This window comes from Hirundo rustica, chromosome 10 (assembly GCF_015227805.2).
Source record: "Hirundo rustica isolate bHirRus1 chromosome 10, bHirRus1.pri.v3, whole genome shotgun sequence".
Classification (NCBI taxonomy): domain Eukaryota; kingdom Metazoa; phylum Chordata; class Aves; order Passeriformes; family Hirundinidae; genus Hirundo; species Hirundo rustica.
The window spans coordinates 24181585-24205083 of record NC_053459.1 but is presented as its reverse complement, the minus strand read 5'-3'; the positions used below and the strand labels follow the sequence as shown (position 1 = coordinate 24205083).

Here is a 23499-nt window from a genome sequence, read left to right as displayed (position 1 = left end):
AATTATTAGAGATATAATTAGAGATATCAAATTATTGCTAATTGCAATGCCAGGCATTGGGCTGCCCTACAAAGAACCAAACCCTTCCCACTGAGGATGTCACGAGCGACTCCACGACCTTCCCAAAGGGTTTGGAGCCTGCTGATGAGGAAAATCCATCTGATTTTAAATTCCAGGAGAAACAGCATCCCACAGCCTGTAGGAAACATCCCCAAACCTCCTTCCCCTCGAAGCACGGGGTGATGTCCACCATTCTCACCTGGAAACCGGGACGCTCTTCACCTCCCTTGGCCAAAATGAAGCAAAAAAAAAAAAAAACAACAACAACAAAAAAATTCAATTTCTATTTATTCGAGGAGAGAGAAGCCAAGAGCGAAACAAAAAGCCAGGACCCAGTTTCAGATTTCCAGGAACCTCCCGCTTCTCCAGAAGAGAGAGGCTCGAGCTGATCCCATTTCTCATCACTCAACCCTCCAGGCCTCAAAACCAAACTGAGCACAGGGCTCGGGCTTTGGGGCTTTTCTCTTCGGGTTTCTTTCTGATTTGTGTTTTCCCTTTCTTTCTCATGCAGGATTTTTGGGTATTGATTTGGGTGAGGGCAGAGCCAGGAGCAGGGATTCCCCGAGGTTTGACCGCATTAGATCAAATCTAATTTTCTAGAGACGCAGAGTGACCCTTGCTTTTCTCTGGAGGATAATTCCAACAGAAGTGATTTCTGGCGGAAATGCAGGCAGTGGGATCACATTTCCTTGTGGAAAATCATACTGCTAAGACTCTCATAACTTAACAGTTAAATTTATTTTATATATATTATATATTATATATATTATATATAATTTAATATATATAATATATGAGCTGAATAGATAAGATATTCATGACCTATATTATATATAATTTTTATTATCTATATTATCTTTATTATATTAAAATGTTTATTATATTAAATATGTTTAATATATTTATTTAATATCTTTAATATATTTAATATATTTAACATATTGGAGAGGCCCTGGCACAGGGTGCCCAGAGAAGCTGTGGCTGCCCCTGGATCCCTGGAATTGTCCAAGGCCAGGTTGGACATTGGAGCCTGGAGCAGCCTGGGACAGTGGAAGGTGGAACTGGATGAGCTTTAATATCCCTTTCAACCTAAAATATTCCATGATTTTATGACTCCATAGAACAAACACAAAGGAGCAGCCCAGCCCACAGGTGTTTAATTATTCCCATTCCATTTCAGCAATGCTTCCCCTTCCTCTGGGACTGCGCTCGCCCCAGGCTGCTCAAGGAGGAATTATCTTGTTTTCTTTTTTGCTCTAATATTAATTAATACATTAATTAATACAAATATTAATTATCAAGATTTTTCATTCAGGCTAAGCCTGCTCAAGCAGAGGATGAAGGAGGAGAAGATGGATTCCGCTCACCACAATTAAAATCCCAGAATCCCGGAACGTTTTGGCTTGGAAGGGACCTTAAATCCCATCCCATTCCAGCCCTGCCATGGACAGGGACAGCTCCCACTGTCCCAGGCTGCTCCAAACCCCTCCAGCCTGGCCTGGGGCACTGCCAGGGATCCAGGGGCAGCCACAGCAAAGATTATAGGAGAGATCTATAGGGTATAACTGGGATATATTCCAATTCATCAGAAAATTAACCCCAAATCCCACCCCAGTGCTGATCCTGCTGGGAAATGCTGGTGTCCTGCCGGGAGCAGGGGCTGAGAAACCTGGAAAGCCAAAGTGGCACCTTTCAGGAACACCTCTGCAGCACAAACCAAAAGTCTCTTTCACTTTTGGCTCCTACACGAGCTGGAAACCACAGCCCACAGGGAAATGACGGGGCAGAAGTGGAAAACACAGAGAGAAATTGGAAAATGATGCACTGCTGGTATTGGAGCTGAAAGAAGTCTCAGGACACGCCACAGGCTTCTTATAGGAAACAGTGAAAATGAGGAGAACCTGAAAATGCAATATAAAACTCTTGATTCATCCTGCTCCTTTGCAATTTGACAGCAAAAATCCCAGTGACTTCACGGCAGTCCCAATGCACAGAAAACTTTTCTGCAGCCTTTCGGTGCAGCTGAGAACGGCCACGAGAAATAGGAGCCGATATTTGAAATGTTTGTGGATTATTCCAAATATCTCGGCAAAATCAAACATTCGGGCGGATTTTCACTGATGTTCATTAGGGGGATTTCTGCCGTCGCAGAACCAGAGGATCATGGAACGGTTTGGGATGGAAAAGATCTCAAAAGTTCATTCAGCCCAAGCGTCCCCAGCACTGCCAGGCCACCCCTGAGCCCTGTCCCCAGGTGCCACCTCCACAGGGCTTTGAATCCCCCCAGGGACGGGGACTCCACCCATGGGCAGCCCCTTCCAACCCTTTCCATGAAGGAATTTTCCCAAATACCCACCATGAACCTCCTCTGGTGAAACCTGAGGCTGTTCCCTCTTTTCCTGTCACTTTTTCCTTGAGAAGAAAGCGGGATAAAGAATGGAAATGGGAAAGCTGGAGAGAGACGATTTACAGGGGATGGAGTGACAGAACAGAGAGGGGACGGCTTCAGACTGAGGGAGGAGGAGGTTTGGGTGGGATGTTGGGATATTGGGATGGAATTCCTGGCTGTGAGGGAGGTGAGTGCCCAGAGAAGCTGTGGCTGCCCCTGGCACTGTCCAAGGCCAGGCTGGCACAGTGGAAGGTGTCCCTGCCACTGGAATGAGAGGAACTTTAAGGTCCCTTCCAACCCAAACCATTCCACGACTCCGCAATTCCATGGAAGTTTATCCACTAGGGAAGGGAAGGGAAGGGAAGGGAAGGGAAGGGAAGGGAAGGGAAGGGAAGGGAAGGGAAGGGAAGGGAAGGGAAGGGAAGGGAAGGGAAGGGAAGGGAAGGGAAGGGAAGGGAAGAGAAGGGAAGGGAAGGGAAGGGAAGGGAAGGGGCTCCAGCTGTGCCCAGCCCGCAGCATCCCCGGCCGGGATTCCCGGCCCCGCCGCTCTCGGGATGAGCGCGGCCGGCCCGGGGGGAGGCGGAGAAGCCCGGGGGGAAATCCCGCTCGGCCCGCGGCTCTATAAGAGCTGTCCCGGCTTGGAGCGACGGCAGCGAGATGGAGCGGAGCAGCAGCACCGGGAACGGCACCGGCAGCACCGGGAGCGGCACCGGGAGCGGCACCGGGAATGGCACCGGCACCGGCTGCAGAAACACGGGGAATAGCACCGGGAACAGCACCGGCAGCGGCTCCAGGAACATCGGGAGCGGCACTGGGAATAACATCGGGATCGGCAGCGGGAACGGCAGCGGGAACGGCACCGGGAGCGGCTCCAGGAACATCGGGATCGGCACCGGGAACGGCACCGGGAGCGGCTCCAGGAACATCGGGATCGGCACCGGGAACGGCACCGGGAGCGGCTCCAGGAACGTCGGGAACACCACCGGGAACGGCACTGGGAGCGGGCGGGCAGCGCCGCCTGGCGGGGCCGGTCGGGCATTGCTGTGCCTGGCGCTGCTGCTGCCCGCGCTGCTGCTGCCCCCGGCCCGGGCACTGCCCAACCCGGCCCGGGCACTGCCCAACCCCGCCCGGACACTGCCCAGCCCGGCCCGGGCACTGCCCAGCCCCGCCCGGACACTGCCCAACCCCGCCCGGGCACTGCCCGGCCCGTCCCACAACCTGTCCCGGTGCCTCAACCGCTCCTGGGCCCTGCTGGAGGCCGCCAATACTTCCCTGCACCGCCTGAAGGTCTGAGGGGAACGGGACGGGCCCGGGAGGGCGTGAGGGAGCGGGGACGGGGCAGGGGGGCACCCAGGGTGCCAGGGGTGTCCCCAGGATGACAATTTGATCCCCAGGATATCAGTAATGTCCCCAGGATGACAATTTGATCCCCAGGATATCAGTAATGTCCCCAGGATGACAGTTTGATCCCCAGGATATCAGTAATGTCCCCAGGATGACAATTTGACCCCCAGGGTGCCAGCGGTGTCCCCAGGGGGTGCTGAGGGCCGCAGGAGGGCGGACGCTGCCTTTGCACCTCCACCGCCGCTCTCTGCTCTCCTCCTGCCCTGACCACCCCCTCAGGACATGGCTTTGCTCAGGTCTCTTTATTTTCCCCTTTTTTTGGCTAAATTTCCCCGCTATTTTTTAAAGCACCCTCCATCGCAGAGAACCCCAAAAGCCCCAGCAGCGAACAGGTGCTGTTCCCCACGCCCCATTTTCTGTTCTTCTCTTTCCAAGAGATCATTTCCATTTGAAACTCTCCTTCCACGTCTGACAGTAATTTAAAGCCGTGAAGGCAGAGGAGTTCCCAGTAAAATCTAAAACAAATCTCTGCAAAACCTGGGATTATTCCCAATCTCTTCCCTGTATTTCACATTTCACCACAGTCCTCACAGAGCCTCATGCCAGGGATTCATCTAAGCACAGGCAGCGGGGTTACATGAAATTATTGTGTGTATTTGCAGAGAAATGTATAAAAATATATAAATCGCATCGTGAAGATGTCAAGGACCCTTTTTTATTCCCTTTTTGCCACAGGAACATGACATCCTGAGATTTAACTGCACCTTTGAGGAGGTGGATCTGGAGAACATCACCGAGAACCAAATCAACACCATCACAGCCTGCACAGCTGAGGATCCAGGGGTAAAGCAGAGAGAAATCAGAGCGAAAATTTAAATTTCACCTCATAGTTTCATGGAATATATAAACCCCACACTCCCCCATTAAATCGCAAATCTGATTTCTTGTTTAATTTGCAGCCTGGAAATTGCCCGGTCCTGGAGAGATCAACTTTTGATGAGGTAAGTGGAAATTTTCCAGAAAACTTTTTATTTTTCTCCTTGTGTGTTTAAACCAGCAGCAGATTCCCACATTTCCTGACAATTCCCTATTTTTTTTCCATTTTTTTTTCCCCAGGGAAAATGCCTGCAGGGCATCTCTGAGGATCTGAGAGCCTACAGGCCACACCTGAGGAACCTCGAGGATCCCCAGCTGCTGGTGGCTCTGGATGAGCTGATGGAGGTGAGGATTCCTGCCCCCAATTCCTCCAAAATTCAGGAAATAGGGAAGAAAAAAACTCAATTTTTCCCTCACTCTATTCATGCTAAATGAAATATCCCGAATTCTTTCCTCACTCCATCCATGAGAAATTAAATACTCCCAATTTTTCCCCTCAGTCTATTAATGATAAATTAAATATCCCAAATACTTCCCTCAGTCTTTTAACTGTATAAACATCCCAAATTTTCCCCTCACTCTATTCACAACAAATTAAATATCGCCAATTTTTCCCTTACTCTATTAATGACAAATTAAATATCACCAATTTTTCCCTTACTCTATTAATGATAAATTAAATATCCCAGATTTTCCCCTCACTCTGTTAACGATAAATTAAACATCCCAAATTCTTCCCTCACCCTATCCACCGTAGATCAAACATCCCAAATGTTTCCCTTGACCCGTCCTTACTGCCCAGCCTTGCCGTTCAGCCCTGAGGGGAAGAAAATCCAAGGAATTTTTTTGGTTTAAGCCATTTCCTGACATTTCCTAACGCCGCGCAGGCCCTGGGCAGCTGCGCCGGGAAGGTTCCGGAGGCGCCGTTGGGATCGTTGGGATCGTCGGGGTCATCGGGATCATCGGGGTCATTGGGATCATCGGGATCATCGGGGTCATCGGGATCATCGGGGTCATTGGGATCATCGGGATCATCGGGGTCATCAGGGTCATCGGGGTCATCGGGGTCACCGGGGTCATTGGGATCCCTGGGATCATCGGGATCATTGGGATCATCAGGGTCATCGGGATCATCAGGATCACCGAGGTCATTGGGATCATCAGGGTCATCGGGATCATTGGGATCATCGGGATCATCGGGATCACCAGGATCATTGGGATCACCAGGATCACCAGGATCATTGGGATCACCAGGATCATCGGGGTCACCGGGCTCCCCGGGCTCCCTGGGATCGACGCCGTTCCCGGCGCGGCTGCGGCTCTGCGGTGCCCTGCTGGCTTTCCGCGTCCGCAGCGTCACCATCAGCAGGATGCTGAGCTTCCTCAGCTCCCTGTGAATCCCGGGAATGCCCATTCCAGCCGGGAGGGGAGCGGCGGGATCGGCGCCCAGCGAGCGTGCCGCGCGATTCCCGCTGCTTGGTTTTTAGGGAGCTGCGCCTTTTAAATCGTGTCCAGCTCCCGGGATTTTGGAATTTCGGCTGCATCCCAGCACCAGAACGTTCCTAACTCTTGATTTATTGAGCCTGCTGATTTCTCAGGAATTGGGAGCTGTTTAGGATAATCCCTGTTCCTGGGGATCCCTTCCAACTCAGGGTATTCTACCCTATGATTTATTTAGGATGATATTCTTAATAATGATGATTTCCTAATTTTTAGTTATTCCTATTAAATTATTTCTTAATTTAAAAAATAATTTTAAATTATTCCTATTTTTAAATATTCCTATATGATTCCTAATAATTAGAATTGTTCCTAATAATGTAAATCATTCCATGATTTATTTAGGGAAGATGCTCTGTTCTGTTCCCTGATTTACTGATGATGACATTCCATTCTATTCCCTGATTCCACTCTGGTCCGTAATTTATTTATGCTATTTATTCCCTATTATTTATTCTATTTATTGCCTAATAAAATCAAAGTTTCCTGCAAAATCACGGAGGTTTTTTTGTCCCTTGGGATCTGACATGAACCCTTAGAAATACTCTGGATATTTTTGGCATGGGAAGGCACCTGCCTGGTATTGGTGTGGTTTAAAATCCAAACTTCCCTCTTGGAAAAACCTGGGCTAGGGAAGGTGTCCCCACCCCTGGCAGGGGTTGGAATGGGATATTTTGGGATTTCCATCCCAAAAAACCCCTTGGATGCCTTGGGTGGCACCTCCAGCTTTTCCAGAGGCTGAGGAACAACTTCCATCCTCCTCCTCCTCTTCCCAGGACATCAACAACTTCCCAACACTTCATCCAACTAAAACAAACATCAAAATTCAGATGGAAGTCATGAAAATTTTTCCTGTTTAATCCTTATTTTTTAAAAGTATGTTCTCCTTTCCCAAACATACACAGAGGAAGATGATCCCAAGTATCCCACAGCCTTAAAAAACAAGACAATCCTGGATCTGGTCACTCCTCTCTTCTACAAATTCCATTTTTCCCAATTTTTTTTCCAATCCTGCAGCACAAGGGATTTCGGCTCCTCACATTTTAAGCACCTAAATTCTATTCGAGTTCGAATAAAACAAGTAAAAAAAAAAGAAGTATAAAAAAGTTTCTTGTACAAAAAAAGTATTAAACAAGGTAAAAAAGTGGAGACAAACTATACAGAAAAGAGGGGAGAAGAAATTCCAAGGGGAAATTCCGAGCTGCCTGGAGTTCGTAGTGGTGTTCCCATCTTGGGGAATTTCAGGAAGCAGAACCACAGCTTAACAAGGACTGGATGTACAGGATCTATACAATAATTCCATCTATACAGTGATTATGGAAAGGAATCTGGTGCAGGTTTAGGATTATTCTTCCCTGATCCATGAGAAATCCAATGCACCTCACGATTCTGGCAGTTCAGGGGTTTTTGGAAGGGGGTGAAAGTTTCCAGGGGAATTCTTCTCCCTGTTTTTCCCTGATGGAAATTAAAAATCTTTTCCAGGTGATGAAAAAGATAAAAGTGGTTTCTTCCAGTGTTTGTGTCTTTCCGGAGTGGCTCTTCCCTGTGGGTGAAGCCTGGAATTCCAGGATCCGCCTCTCCTGAAAGTCTGGGAAGTGGCTTCTACCCACACAAAATTCCGTTCACGTTTCTCTGGAGGATCCTGCCCCAACTTCCCGGCCAGTGGTGATGCCACGAACATTCCTGAACGCCAGCAGGATCCCAGGGGAGCGGAATGGTTGGATGGGGAAGCTCCCACCTCCTCTTCCTCCTCCTCCTTCCAGCTGGCTCAGCTCTGAGCCAAGAAATCTGAGGGAACGGAAAAACACACCTGGATGATGGGATCTCTGGAAGGTCCTGCGAGACTCAAAGTGAAATATTTTTAAATTCAAATTCTCAAAGTTGAAAAATAAATGCATTAAACTCCCCACGAGGCGGCACAAGGCCGTGGCACAGAGTCAGGGAGAGCTCTCCACCTTTTCCAGCCGGGCTTTTCCCAGGGGGAATTAATCATGGAATTAGAAAAGGGCTCTAAGATCATCCACTCCAACCATTCCCCCAGTTTTGCTCTTGGACAAAAACAAAAAAAAGATCCATTTAATTTTTGAGGACAATTCCCCTTGGGTGGCTGAGTTCATAAAATTATGGAATGGTCTGGGTTGGAAAGGACCTTCAAGGTCATTTAATTCCAACCCCTGCCATGGGAATTCCATTCTCAGCTTGGATTTGCAGGAGGTGAACTGAACCTAAGGACTCCATGGAAAGGAGAGGCAGCTCCCTTGGGAAATCCGTCCCCACGTGGGATGGAACCACCAAGTCATCCATCAGGGAAGCTGTTAATTAACCATTAATTAACCATCCCTGAAATAAAGACCCAAACAGCTCCTCTTAGGACTTCCAGGGAATGCCAAGAACCGGTTTGGACACCCGGCTCATGCTGGGAGTGCTCCCCACACTCACAAACATTCCTCATTCTGTATCAGCCCCTGGAGGGAAGGATAGAAACACCACAAAACACAAAGTCACCGGGAGAGCGGAAGGGAGACAGTTCTGACCTCCCCAATAAACCACGCACTGGGGATCTGGTGAATTCCCTGACGGAATCCCAATCCCAGCTGGAAGCCAGGAGCTGGTACCTTGCAGCTTCTGCAGGATCTCGTAGGTGGCTTTTTCCCCGAGGCTGCTCTGCAGCGCCTCTGCAGTTCCATTGCCCTGCTCCCTGTCTCTCCACTTCCTCAGCACCAGGAATTTCTGCATGTTCACCTCCTCCTCCATGGCCCGGATGTCCTCGATGTCCTTCATCTCCATCTGCAGACACTCGATGGCGATTTCCCTCCAGCGCCGGTCCAGCAGCTTGGCGATGGCCAGCAGCTGCTGGTCTGTTAAGCTTTTTGCTCCCACTCCATCTGAAAACCATTGGATTTTCCCCCAGATCCACTCTGAGCCTCCCCTGGCCCAGCCTGAGGCCGTTCCCTCTCCTGCTGTCCCTGTTCCCTGGGACAGGATCCCAAATTCCCCCCGGCTGTTCCCCCCTGTCAGGGAGTTGTGCAGAGCCCCAAGGTCTTCTGGCTCTTCTCCAGCAGGTTTGTATGGAGAATTTTGGGTGGAATGAGGACAGAAAGTGGCTGGAGGCTGACAAAACCTCACCTGATCCCCCTTTTCTCCAGGCTGAGCCCCTTCCCAGCTCCCTCAGCTGCTCCAGCCCCTTTCCCAACCCCATTCCCTTCCCTGGACACCCTCAGTGTTCTTGTGAGGATCCCAAAGCTGCCCCAGGGCTGGAGGAGCCCCAGCACAGGGACAATCCCTGCCCCGGGCCCATGGCACTGCTGGGACCTCCTCGGCCACCCCTGGCTCACGTCCCACCCTCACCCCCAGCTCCTTTCCCACCAGACACCTTTCCACCTGCTCCTCCCCAAGCCTGGACCATTCCACAGGGAAAAAAAAAATCCTTGAAAGAGCTCATTTTCGAGCACAGGACACAAAAGCAGCCCCAGGCCGGCTCCACCCCAGCCAGGCCCCACCTGCCGTGCCGCCGGTTTTCTGCTTTTTGCTGTGGAGCCCCTCTTCCTCCAGGACGCCGAGGGCCGGCTTCCTCCTCTTCACACCTGGGGAGGGAGCAGAGGCGCTGCCACCGCTGTCCCCAGAGCCAGGGAGGGGACCAGGGACGCGCGGCCGCCGCGAGCCACCACTCACTGGCCGTGCTCCTCCTCTGCTCGTTCTTGTTCTGGTCATAGTGCATCCAATCCCCTGGGAAAGGTCAGAGCAGGGAAACGTGAGGGAGGGATTCCCAGCTCCGGGGATTCCCAGGCACCAAGCAAAGCTGCTGGGTGGATTCCAACCCCTCCGGTTTGAGAGGATGGGGGCTTTATCCCTTTTATCCAACGTGCTGCAGCAGGCCCAAAGAGGCAAGAGAGACTGCAAGTTATAATGCAGCAACACGCAATTCTGTATTGTATTATACAATTCCATAGATAATATATGGAATAATATATTACAACATGGAATAGTAACATAATAACATGCAATTTTATATTATATTATACAATTCCATGGATAATCTATGGAATAATATATTATAACATGGAAAAAATACATTATGCATGGAATAAAAATATAATAACATGCAATTTTATATTATGTTATACAATTCCACAGATAATCTATGGAATAATATATTATAACATGGAATAATACATTATACATGGAATAATAATATAATAACATGCAATTTTATATTATATTATACAACTCCACGGATAATATATGGAATAATATATTATAACATGGAATAGTAACATACTAACATGCGATTTTGTATTATGTTATACAATTCCATGGAATAATACATTATTCATGGAATAACACTATAATAACATGCAATTCTATATTTATACAATTCCAAGGACTCACTCTCTCGCAGTCTGGCTTTCCAGACGGTCTCGTCCGAGTCCTGCTCCACCAGGGACAAGGTGAAGTCATCAGGCTTCTCCAGATACACCTCAAAGTAACTCTTCAGTTTCAAGAGTGATCCATCAACAAACTCAATCTCCTAAGCAACAGAAATACAAAACAAATATAAATATTTACCTAAAATAAACCAAATAGAAGGCAACTGGCTGCTGGGAGAGAGCTGAACCAAATCCAATTTCCCCAGAGTTTTGCTGTTGATTTTTGGGGATTTCATCCCCAAATTTTAGGGCTCTAAGAGGCAAATGGTTCCTTTTTGTGCCATATTTCCAGGGAAGCTGCAGTGCAGGAAGTGAGGGTTTGTGAGGGGCTCACCTCAGGAGTAATTTCAGCTTCTGGCTCACAGATCAGCCTGTACTTCTTTCCTTCCTGCAGTAATTTCTGGCATACAGGGGGCTTTTCGATTTGAACGAATTTCCTTTTCGAGTGCTTGACCGTCTTTGAGATATCCTAAAATTTAAAAACGCCATTTCAAGCTCAATATTTCAACGTTACTAACTTCAGTAAAGGAATTAACATCTAAAACCTGTGGCTCCTCGGGCTGTTCTCTGGCCCCAGCTTTACAGAATAACCACCAGGCTCAAAAAGCATCACTAAACCTCTCCAGCTGTTCTGCCACGGGGGTGAAATGAGCTAAGAGAGCTTGCAACCTGAATAAAAGGAAGCTTTTTTGTCCCTGTCCTCACTGGAATAGGGTAAATTCAAGTCCTGCTCCTGCCAGAGCTCCTGAATGACCCCACAAACCCAATTTCCTAATTATGACCCAGTGCAGGGCAGTGCAAGGCATTTCCCAAAGCTGGGATTTCACCCAGGGTTGGTTCCACGGCCTCTCTTTTCTCTGCAGACACGCTCTGCTCTCCGCAGAGGTCATTTCTGACGTGAGCCCTGGCAGCAGGGAAGTTGGGGGCACGTGGCTGAATTCCCTGTCAGCTGCTTTCCCAAATCCCCAAATCTTCACTGGGGACTCCACCACTGCCCTGTTCCCATGCTTGACCACCCTTTTCCTGAAGGAATTTTCCCTAATATCCCATCCAAACCTCCTCTGGCACAACCTGAGGCTTTTTCCTTGGTGGAAGCGATGTGGATAAAGGACGGAAATGGAAAAGCTTCGAGAGAGACAATTTACAAGGGATGGAGCGACTGAAAAAAAGGGGGAGCAGCTTCAAATTCAAAAATTGTAGGTTTAGATGGGATTTGGGGATGGAATCTTTCACTGGGAGGGTGGGGAGGAGCTGGGATGGAATTTCCAAGGAAGCCGTGGCTGCCCCTGGGTGCCTGGCAGTCCCCATGGCCAGGTTGGACACCGGGGATTGGAGCACCCTGGGACAGTGTTGGAAGCTTAGGACAGGAAGGAGTCCCTGCCCACAGCAGGGATGAAACGAGAAGGAATTTCAGCTCCCTTCCCACCCAAACCACGCCAGGACTCCTCAGGCCCACCCTCCCCAGGCCCAGCTCCCGGCCGGGGCCGTACCCTGATGAAGGAGTCGTTGTTGGTGGCCAGGTAGACCCAGAAGGACAGCGAGGGGTGCTCGTCGACGGCTTTGTAGAGGATGACAGCCCCGTGGTACTGCAGGGGCTCGGGGCTGTGGATCAGGGGTCCCACGGGGGACAGGGAGCTCACCACCCACTTGACGTGCGACGCCGAGAACTCGGCCGAGGGCTCGATGGCCGCGCCGCCGCCCTTGACGTGCAGCACCTTGAAGGCCACGCCGGCGCCGCCGTCTGCGGGGACACGGCGGGGGCTCAGCGCTCCCGGAGCGTCCCCACGGCTCCCTCCCGCCCCCCGGCCCCGGGCTCACCCCCCAGGCACAGGCAGTGAGGGAACTGGATGGAGCCGAGCGCGGCGGGCGCCGAGCAGCGCACGTCGAACAGGGGCCCGCCCACGATCCAGGGCTTTTCCACCAGCCGGGCGTATTTGCTCCAGGATAACAGGGAATACGTGATCCTGGCGGCGCCTGTCACCTCGAAAATCAGCCCCGTGACGCTGCACCGGTAGGAGCCCTCTGCGTCCAACTGCACCCTGCGAGAGACGCCCGAAAACGTCACGCTCGGCCAAAAGCACCGGCGACAACGGAGAGACTCCCTCCCGCTTTATCTCGACGGCACAGCGGCCACGACGGGCTCCAGGCCGGCTTTGAGCTGGCACCGGGCTGTTAGAAACCGCTGAGGGCCCGCCCAGCCCGTGCAGAACGGCTGGAAAAGGAGCGTTTTGCACCAAGCTTCCTGCGCCAGGAGCTGCCGTGGCGCGAAGGGCCCAGCGTCAACGTTCGCCGGCGCGGAGAACAGCGAGGGACAGCCCACAGTGCCCACTGCAAGGCACAGAGAGGGACAACTCAGCTGCATCCAGGGGGAGGGTGAGGCAGGGGAGAGGCCTCGTGTGCACCCAGGCTGAAATAAGCACAGAGAAATGGGCTCACTGGGGCAGCGTCCTGAAAAAACCCTGCCAAGAGTTGTCCCGGACCAGGATCCGGAGGCAGCACAGGCTCTGAGCTGTGATTTTTAAGGATTTGGGTGCACCTTCCAGTATAAATCCAAATGCATTTGTGCAGCAAATGAGCTGTTTGCCCGCTCCAACCGAAGACTGAAGCACCTTGGTGAGAACAGTGTAAACTCAAACCCATTACATTAAAGAAATTCATACATGAATTGTCCTCCAGCGAGTCTCCTGGGGGTCACCTGCTCCTTCTGGTCCTGGAAATAGATTAAAAAAAATAATAATCTTTAAATAGGTGAGGAGAGAGTAGAATGACAGTTTGCAAATGATCTCATGCAAAATAAGTGGGTGGATTTTTCCTCACAAACCTACATCTTCATTCCTGCAGTGCTCGCAGGGTGCCAAGCAGCTCCCTCCTAGTGGGAAAAGAGGAAGATGAGCTCATGAAAAGCCAAGTAATTAAACAGCCTGGAATAAAAAAAACCCCTCAGGAGATCTGTTCCTACCTAACTCATTGCAGTAAGCTGGGGATTCCTTCTCCTCCCGCTCTTCATCTAGGAAAAAGAAGTTTGGAGTAAATATCTCAATGTCCAGAGAGTTTCTGCTCCCACATTCACCCAGGACAGTCCCACCATTTCATTTGCTTAAATCCATCAAATCCTAAGGAGAACGTTCTTGAGAGCCTCTGCAGGCTTTGCACAGCTTGGGAGTGAAGCTGAACATCAGGAAACAAATTTGCCAAAAGCTCCTGAATTGCCCAAACTCCTGGAAATTTTCACAAAGGTTAACAAAAAGATTTATCCTGGGATGAGCCTCGTGGTGCCAAGGCATGGAAACTGGGAACAGCTTTCCCAAGTAGCAACCACCACATTGTCTGCAGCGTGTTTGTCCCTGAAATGATTGAAAAGTGCCATTTAAATAATTTAAAAATTATTTTAAAGCTGGCTGCGTCCAACAGGACGGAATTCCAGCAGGGCTGGCACCTCAGGCCAAAGGTTGTGAACCGAGGGGTGATTTGGGAGCAGGGGAGTGGCAGAGCTGCCAGGATCAGCTGCTTCCCTCCCAGGAAAAAGCCTACTGGAACAGCCCCAGGAACACTCCCTGCACGTGGAAACTCGTGGCCTCCACCCCTCATTTCCTAGGGATGCTCTCCAGCAGCTCCTTTTCCCAAAGGAGATGGAGCTGATGGCTGGAAAACCTTCCTGCCATCCCACATCACCCCTCGGGCATTGTTTGTCCCGGCTGCCTTCCTCCTGCTGAGCAAGGGATATCAGGGAAAATAAAACCACACTCACCCGGCCTTCCTCCATCCCACTCCTCTGCATCTGCAGGGAAAAAACACTGGAGCTGTTCAATGAGCAGCGTTACACAAAACCAGAATAAACTGCTGCCAGCAAAACCCACAGAAGCGCAAACCCACCGACAGCAAACACTTCCTTTCATTCTTTTCCTGTCCATCCTGTTTGGCCAGTTCTGTTGCCAACTTTTGAGGAAATTTATGGCCAAGAGGCCGTAAATTGTGTTTGGCCAAGTGCTGTGGTGTAAAAATACCCGTGGGTATTGTGTCTGGGGTGTTGTGTCTGCGAGGTGAAAGCAGCACGAGCTGCTGCCCTTTGATCATGGACCGGGAATCACTGGCTCCCAAAATTTTTATTGGGAAAGCAATCAGAGTTAGCGTTCCCTAATAACTGTGAGGCTTTTCCCAGGAGAAGCAGCTGGTTTAAACTGAACATCAGCTTTAAAAAAGCAAACAGATAAATAAATCACAATGTTCTGCTCACCTGACTCCTCTTCTGAGCTGCTGCTGGAGCTGCCTTCGGAACTGGCTTCCCCTTAAAAAGAGGCACAGGTGGAATGTGAGTCCAGGGATCCATCCAGAGGTTTGGATCCATCAGGCCAGGCAGCAGGTTAGATAACGGAGCAGGAAGAAAAAAAAGAAATACTGAGGCAGAGAAAAACATCAGAGCATCAAATCCCAGCACCAGGGAGAGTTTGGGGCCACCCAGGCCCTCATGAAGGGTGTTCAGAATATTTAATTTTCATGTTTTATACAACCTGGGACAGTTTTGGAGCTTCACCCATGGCACATCCCAGTTAAATCACGGTTTCCATGGCAGGTGGGAGCAGCCTTGGTGGGAGCTGTGTCCCACCAGACGTGACTCGTGTGGATTCACCAAATGTGGCTCCAATTAATTGTTCTTACAAACGTCATTAGAAGGGAAACCAGCACTGGAAAGGCAGGGATGTGCTCTGGGAGGTGGCTGGGGGGAAATTCGGGATGCAGGACCAGCCCCACTGTGCCAGGAGAGAGGAAATCCCTCAGCCATGGAGCGCTCACCCTCCGGGCGCTCCTCGGCCGATCCTGATCCCGATCCTGATCCCGATCCCTCCATGCCGTTGGGTGTCACCTCTGCAAGAGAAAAGCAGGGAATAAAAGTCTGAGCAGGATTTAATTCTTCTCTTGCCAATTTTGTACCCAGAGAAAGGGAATAAATAACAAGAGAACAGGGATTTTAAAAACCAGCATAAAGACCCAAATAATCCATAAAAGAAGGGTTTACACCAAAGCTTTTAAAGCCAGCTATAGAATTCCCCTTCCAAAAGGTGGGCATTTCCCAAAATCCCTGCACCTTTTCAGCCGGTTTTTAAAGCCAGCTATAGAATTCCCATTCCAAAAGGTGGGCATTTCCCAAAATCCCTGCACCTTTTCAGCTGGCTTTTAAAGCCAGATTTAGAACTCCAATTCCAAAGATGGGCATTTCCCAAATTCCCTGCACCTTTTCAGCTGGCTTTTAAAGCCAATTTTAGAATTCCCATTCCCAGGGAAGAGCATTTCCCAAAATCCCTGTACCTTTTTCATCCGAGGAGAGGGACTCAGCTCCGCTGGAAGGCAAAAGCAGACACACGTGAAGCCTCTGCCAGCGCTTTCCCACACTCGCACAGGGGCAGCATTCCCAGCTCCCCCCCGCTGGCATCGCTCCCAGCCTCGGGAATCTGGGAGCTGGGGATTAAACATTCATCTCCTGCAGCACCACCCCTGTCCCGGCTCTCTCCTGACCCTTTTGGGGACACCTGGCTCTGCTGGACACAATTCCCACTGGCACCAACTCCTGGCTCCTCTTGCCAAGCACCAGGATCCCGTGCCAGGAGCCCGTTGGATTTGGAAGCAATCCAACCAATCTCCAGGCAGGCAGGGAACTCGGATAAACTCTGCACTCCAGCAGAGCCGTTTGTGGCAAATCCACACCGACCTCCAGCCACTCCTGGAAAGGGGAAAAGCGCCGCGTGCATCGTTCACCGATAAAAAATCCTGTTTGGAAACCTTTTCCAGGAGCTCCACGACACCTGTCAGGCAGATGCAGCGAAGCAAAGCTGCCCTGAGGAAGGGGATGGCCCTGGGTGCAGCCACCATAAAGCAGCAGGTGACATCCAGCAGCGCGGTGGCACCGGGGAATATTCCAGAGCCTCCGCCCTGCCAAGGGGCAGCTGGAAGAGCAGGCAGGGAAAAAAGCATCCAGCCCTTTTTCTGTGCCAGTGCAGTCCCAGAGACGCTCAGGGGGGACGGTGGAGCTGAGCTGTGGGAGCTGCTCAGCGCAGGGGGCTGGGTTTGGCCATCCTGGGATGAGGGGACATCACCTCGGGGGCCAGAGCCTTGGAGCCTCGGAGCCTCGGCCACATCGAAAAAAGAAACGAAAGGATGGGAACGGCAGAGGCAGGGACATCCAAAACGAGCGAGGATTCCTGAGGAGCTCGGGGAAGCGACGCCAGCCGGGGGGAACGGGCAAAGCGCAGCGCAAGGGGCTGCAAGAGTTTCTGGGTCAAGGGCAGGAAGAAGCTCTTGAGGAAAGCTTTTCCCCCCCACACACAAAAAATTACACAACAGTTTGCTCTTCCAAACTGTATCTTTGGAAAAAAAAAAAAAAGAAGTAAAAAAAAAAAAGTATTTATCTGGAGGGTTTGGACGAAGCCTGGATGCTCTCCAGGGCCGGCACCTGAGCCAAGCGATGTTTGTGCAACCCTTCAACCCTTCCACCAAGTGCTGGCTTGCTAAATTGAGATCGCTTCCCTCTAGCTCCTGCAGCTGCATTTCCCTCCTCCGGCGCTGGCAAAGAGCGCAGAAACGGGGAGGGGAGAGAGGAAAAAGAGAAACACCCCCCCCCGAGGAGCCCCGGGGCGTCGTGCATTAATAACTGTAACCATTAATTGCGGCGGGGAGGAGCCGCGCGGGGAAAGGGGCGCGATAAAGGCGGGGGAAGATAAACACGAGCCTTGCCCGGGGTCAGGGCAGTCCCGGGGGCTCGGGGGGCTCCGCGGGTGCGGAGGGGAGCCCGGGGCTGCGGAGGGGAGCCCGGGGCTGCGGGCGGGGCGGAGGGAGCGGCGCTTTGTCTGCAGCAGCGGCGGATGCGCGGCGAGGCCGGCGGCGCTCCGAGCCCCCGCTGCAGGTGCACGGCCCCGGCTCGGGCACCCAGCGTGACCGGGGAAGGGGGGTCTGGGGACGGGAGGGACCCTCCGGGCTCGGTGCCCAGCATGGGGGGGGAGCCGGGAGGGGATGGAGCAGCGGGAGGATGCAGGGGGGGGTGGGGGATGGGAGGATGCGAGGGGCGGGGCTGGGAGCGCGGGGGGACAGCGGGACGGGCTGGGGACGGCGGGGACAGCGGGAGGGTGCAGGGGGACAGCGGGAGGGTGCAGGGGGACAGCGGGAGGAGACAACAGCGGCGAGGGCGGAGGGTGGCGGCGGACGCCGCGCAGCCCCGGGGCGAGGCGGGGAGGCTGCGGGCGGATGGAGGGGGACAAGGGCACCGCAGGGACCCGATCCCCGCTCACCTGTCGGGCTCCTGGGCCGGGCCGGACATCGCGGAGGCTCCGCTCGGCGGCACCGCGCGGGAACGGCCGCGTCCTCCGCGCGTGGGGGGCGGGGCCGCCGGGGGACACGCCCAGGACACGCCCCAAACAACGCCGGACACCCCCGAACACTCCCGGACATCCCCGAACACTCCCTGACACCCCCGAACACCCTCGGACACACCCGGACACCCTCAGACACCCCCGGACACACCCGAAGACCCCCGAACACTCCCGAGTGTCCCCGGACATCCCCGAACACCCCCTGACACCCCCGAATATCCCCGAACACCTCCGAACATTCCCGAACACCCTCAGACACCCTCAGAAACCCTCAGACACTTTCGGACACCCCCAAACATCCCCGAACACCCTCTGTTACCTCCAAACACCCTCAGAGACCCCCAAACACCCTCAGGACACCCCCAAACACCCCCCGGAGGTCCTGATCGCCCCCCCTCGTTCTCGCCCCCCTCAGAACTCGGGTGCTCTGTGTGTGTCCATCACCTCGGTGTCGGTGCGGATATAGCCGGAATAATTCATAAATATAGAGATAATATTAATACTCTGGGCTCGGCAGGTGTTCACTATTAGAATATTTGTGTTCTATGCACATATTAGATAATTCTAAAGTCCCAGAATGGTTTGGGTGGGGAGGGACCTTGAAGCTCATCTGGTTGCTGCCACGGGCAGGGACAATTTCCATGGATTGGGTCGCTCCAAGCCCTCTCCAACCTGGCCTTGGACACGTCAGGATCTGCCTCCTTCCTGCTGGCAGAGCAGCTTAGAGGGAAAAAGAAAAGAAAAGACAAAGTTAAAAGAAAGAAAGAAAAAAACCCCAAAACCAAAAACCAAACCAACTAACCAAACAACAACAAAAAAAACCCCAGCCCAAACCTGCAGCACATTCAGATATTTTTATTTATTAAAAATATAATAAAAAAAGAAATAAAAAGGGAATAAAAGCCTCTTAAGCGGAAGCGTTTTGATGCTCCTGCAGCATCTCAGCAATGTAATAAATCCCGGAGCCCCAGCGCCCTCCTGCCCCCACCCCTGTACAAACCCTGGGAGAGGGGAATTCCAGAGCTCCGGACAAGGAAAACCCCTCACACCCGTCCCCACTCCCCCCAGGCTGGAAACATCCAGAATCACCTGGGTTTGTGCCCCTTGGAAAAAGGGGGGTTCAGATGTGCGGTTTAAGGGTATTTCTCTCATTCCAAGAGCTGATGCAGCCCCAATCCGTCTCTCAGCATCGTCCCCCACCCCAGAGCAGCTCTGGGTCACTCTTTTTGTGTGTCTGCCCAGGGCCCAGAGCAGAAATGAAAATAATCTCCATAAACAAACATAAGTACTTGAGCAAACACGGGCTCAGAATGCTGCTCCAGGCGCCTTTCAGGTGCTCCTGGAAATATTCTGGGAGCGCCCCTCGCCCCAAATCCCGGCCCTCTGCTGCCCCCGGACACCAAACAATTCTGGAAAATCCATATTCCCAGGGAGCTCCAAGCACAGAGCTCACAGGAACGGGCTGTCACGTGCAAAGGGGGGATGTAAAACTGATGGAAACCCGACAAAACAAACCAACTTTAAACGGGAGACCCTGGAAAAGTGACTTTAGGTGTCGGATTGGGCAGAGATGAAGTGCCAGAGAAGGAAATCCCCTGTAAAAAACTCGTCTAGGCAAATCCAGCCTGGAACAAACTGAAGGAAGTGGGAAAAGTTCAGGGCACAATGACAGTTGAGAGTGTAAATAACCCCCCACAATGGAGAGTAAATAAAGAAAGGAAAGCGGAGCCAGGAAGGGAAAGGAGGAGGGGAAGGTGGGGGTGATGCAGAGGGGTTTTGTCTTTCCCAGCTCCATCCCTGGCATGCCGCTCGGAGCTTCCCAAGCGTGGCTGAGCCAGCATTTCCCAGCTTTTCCCGAGGTCCCCAGGCCCGAGGATGATGCAATAAATACCATAAACATCATAAATATCCCGTGGAGTGTCACAAACTCCCCGGGCACAGCCCCAGCCCCGCTGCTCGTGGAGCCGCAGCAGCTCAGCCCAAACCTCTCCCATTTCGAGTTTTCCTCTGAGGGGCTGATTCACCCCCAGCCAAACACTGGCCCAGTTTACATCAACAGCCCTTCCCAGTTTAACTGGGAGTCTCGTGGTGCTGGGATTCAGTTTCTCAGAGCATAAATCAACTTTTTCTTTTTTCTGTATTCCTAATGACAGGGACAGATTAAAGACACAGCTTTGCTGGCGCTGAATAAACCGGGCCTTTGTGTGGAAAAGGAGAGTGCAGCTGCTGGTGGCACCCCGGGACAGGTCCTTGCAGGCAGCTCCCAGGGGAATTCCTGCTGCCAGGACCTGGCCAAGCCCTGCAGGGGCTGGGGTGCAGAGGCCTCGGAGTGCCAGACATTTGCCACACAAAAACAAGGCTCTGGAGGCACCCAGAGAAATTTCAGCTTCCCACAACTCCTCTGTTTTTTTCCAAGTCCATCCTCTGAGTCTCACATGCATCCCAGCTTTAAAAATGGGGATAAATCAGAGAAATCCAGAGTGTGAAGCAAATATGTGCAGGGTAGCAGGAATATCCAAGGAGGTGAGAAGAGACATCTCTTCCTTCTTCCCTGGCAGATTGGATCTGGGTTTTCCAGAGGTTTTCCAGCACAGAAGTTCATGACACTTCTTTTTCTTTTCCTCCTTCTTTTCTTCCTCTTCTTCCTCCTTCCTCTTCTTCCTCTTTTCCTCCTCCCCCTTCTTCCTCTTTTTCTTTGAATCTTCTTTTCTTCCTTTTCTTCTTGTCCTTCTTCTTTTCCTCCTTCTCCTGTTAATCTTGTTCCCTTTCTTCTATTATTATTACTATTTTAACATTTTTACTATTATTACTACTACTACTACTAATAATAATAATATTACTTACAGCAGGCTATCCATTCACTTTTTGGGTACTATTTGAGCAATTAACGCATTTACCAGACCACCCAAAGGAGAATAAGAAAGACACACCAAAAATTTTGTTGTCAGCTCCCAGAATCTCCCACTTTTCTGGTCCCAGCTATTTTTTTCTCTTTTTTCACAAGGGTGAGAAGGGTTTGCAGAGCCCGGATGGATTCTCCAGCCCTTCCAGGGGTTCCCATTTTTGCATGAAAGCTTGGTGAACGCCTGTTGCACTTTGTGGGTGCAGCTGTGCTGCAGCATCCCGGCACGGGAGGGGAGCGTTCAGGGATCAGGGAATGCGAGCAGGGCAAGGGGAGCTGTGGGGATGCATTGAAAGAGCAGCTACTGACAGAGCCCTGCAGGAATTCCTGCGCCAGGCTGGGAATGAGGGCCGGGATTGTCTGCTCGGCACAGGGAGCTGCGCCGTGCACTGAAACCCTTTTGTCAGGAAATGCAGCTGTAGAAACCATTTTCAATTGATGACCTTGCAAAAAGACCAGATTGTTGGGAGCCCTGGAGGCTGAGAATTCCAGGATTTCTGTTCTAAAAAAACACTGAGCCTCAAGGGAGCACCACATTTCACCTGAGGCCGTGGAACAGGCTCCCAAAATTGAGTGATGGCACGGGGGTTGTGGTTTGGATGGTATTGTGTGATCTCACAGGGTACAAAACTTAGAGTTTAAGGGTTTAGTATATAGTAATATATAGAAAGCAAGATGGGGGATTTGGGACGTTGTCTGGGTCCTTCTTCTTCACCTTCTTCACCTTCTTCACCTTCTTCACTTTCTTCTTCTCGGTTTTGTGTGGTTTTCTGTAACTGGGTGAAAAAGGTCCGCATTGCCAGACTTGGGTGGTCATTATTGGGTCAGAAATATAAATCATCGAGGTGTCATCTCGTTATTGGGTAATTAGAGCTTCAATAACCTTGGAATGAGCTAGAGGTGCTCTTTTTTAGCTCTGTTTTTTAACTTGTTAGTTAGAGCTCATGGCTGGTGAGTCTGTAAATAGATAAGAATTAATAAACATTCAAGTCCAAACTCAAACTGCAACTCCTGTGTGTTAATCCTGACCTTGGCAGAGAAAAAGAAGCCAGAAACATCACACACAGATATTCTGGAGGAAGAGAACTGTGAAAGATGTATTTTAGTAGCACCCATGAGGGGTAATTTTAGATGATGGGCTTAGAAGCATTAGTAGCATTGTGTGGCAAAAGCTGATAGGCCAAAAAACAATTATAATGTGTTGGAATTAATAAATAGTTTAGCTTCTGATTGCGATGGTGTGAATTTTAATATCTGTACTGTCTCATCCTCCCCATGAGGCTGAAAATAGAATAAAAGTCTTTAAAACGCCTCTCAGAGCCCCATCTCTGAGTCAAAAAAAGGATAATCCAACAAACCCCTTTTGTCAGGAAATGGAGATTCTTCATTTCAGGCACAACTGAATGCCAGACTTCCCATGTGAGCCCTTTGCACCCAGCTGGAGCATGGCATTAATGCTCCTGTCCTCCCTGAAAGGGAACCATGGAGTCATTCATCACGGAATCAGAAAATCGCTGCGTGCCTTAGGCTGGAAAAGCCTTTTCAGACCATCCAGTCCAACCATGCCCAGCTCTGCCAAGGCCACCACTGCCCGTGTCCTCAGGTGCCACCTCCACAGGGCTGTCAAACCCCTCCAGGGATGGGGCTTCACTCCTGCCAGGGCTGGACACCCCTTTCCAGGTAGGAATTTTCACAATATCCAACCTAAACTTTCCTTGGTGCAACTCGAGGTCACTCCCTCTCCTCCCGTCCCTGTTCCCTGGAATAAAATCCCAAATCCCCCTCGGCTGTTCCCCCCTGTCAGGGAGATGTGCAGAGCCCCAAGGTCTTCTGGCTCTTCTCCAGCAGGTTTGTATGGAGAATTTTGGGCGGGATGAGGGCAGAAAGTGGCTGGAGGCTGACAAAACCTCACCTGATCCCCCTTTTCTCCAGGCTGAGCCCCTTCCCAGCTCCCTCAGCTGCTCCAGCCCCTTTCCCAACCCCACTCCCTTCCCTGGACACCCTCAGTGTCCTTGTGAGGATCCCAAAGCTGCCCCAGGGCTGGAGGAGCTCCAGCACAGGGACAATCCCTGCCCTGGATTTGGGGTAACGGGGTTAAACTGTGGGGATGCTTTCCTGGGGACTCCTGGATCCCAAAGCCCTTGGTCAGCCACTCATTCCCAGTCACACCAGTATGGGGTGATCCTCCCTCACCAGTATCCACAGGAAAATTGGTTTCTTGTCTTCTTCTGTTAGAGCCAGGATTAATGCACAGGATGTCGTTTTGCATTCAGACTCAGATGTTTATTAATGCCTACCTCCAGCACAGTCTCACCAGCTGTGAGTCCCAGCTAACAGGGTAGAAAATGGATCCCTCTCTAACTCTTTCCAAGGTCTTTTAAGAGATAATTACCTAAAAACGAGATGACACCTCTATTACTTATACTTTTAACCCAATAATGACCATCCAAGTCCCACAATGCAGACCTTTTCACCCAATTACAGAAAACCACCCAAAACCATGGAGAAGAAGATGCAAGAAGAACATAGCCAGTGCCCCAAATCCTCCATCTTGCCCCATGTATATTATTATACACTAAACCCTTGAACTCTAAGTTTTGCACCCTGTGCCATCACACCCAACACTATTCAAATTCCACACCC

At 51.1% G+C, this 23499-nt stretch overlaps 1 protein-coding gene across 1 annotated transcript; it reads right to left on the bottom strand.

Annotated features, from left to right (window-relative positions):
• Positions 1–7006: 7006 nt before the first annotated feature.
• On the bottom strand, positions 7007–17952 carry CARD8 (caspase recruitment domain family member 8). The gene is made up of 16 exons (XM_040074799.1): positions 17874–17952; positions 15901–15932; positions 15388–15459; positions 14831–14881; positions 14345–14374; positions 13556–13603; positions 13422–13465; positions 13257–13306; positions 12415–12635; positions 12087–12337; positions 10931–11065; positions 10559–10697; positions 9842–9895; positions 9670–9753; positions 8785–9054; positions 7007–7957 (listed from the first exon to the last, which is right to left on the bottom strand). The coding sequence occupies exons 1-16, from the start codon at positions 17900–17902 to the stop codon at positions 7938–7940; spliced, it is 1530 nt and encodes a 509-aa protein (XP_039930733.1). The 5' UTR covers positions 17903–17952; the 3' UTR covers positions 7007–7937.
• Between the last annotated feature and the right edge of the window lie 5547 nt (positions 17953–23499).

Coding starts and splice junctions, on each gene's coding strand:
- CARD8 (XM_040074799.1), bottom strand. CDS start 17,902: ATGTCCGGCCCGGCCCAGGAGCCCGACAG. Junction 15,933..17,873: donor CCGGCCCAGGAGCCCGACAG/GTGAGCGGGGAT, acceptor TTTGCCTTCCAG/CGGAGCTGAGTCCCTCTCCT. Junction 9,896..10,558: donor GAAAGCCAGACTGCGAGAGA/GTGAGTCCTTGG, acceptor GACCTTTCCCAG/GGGATTGGATGCACTATGAC.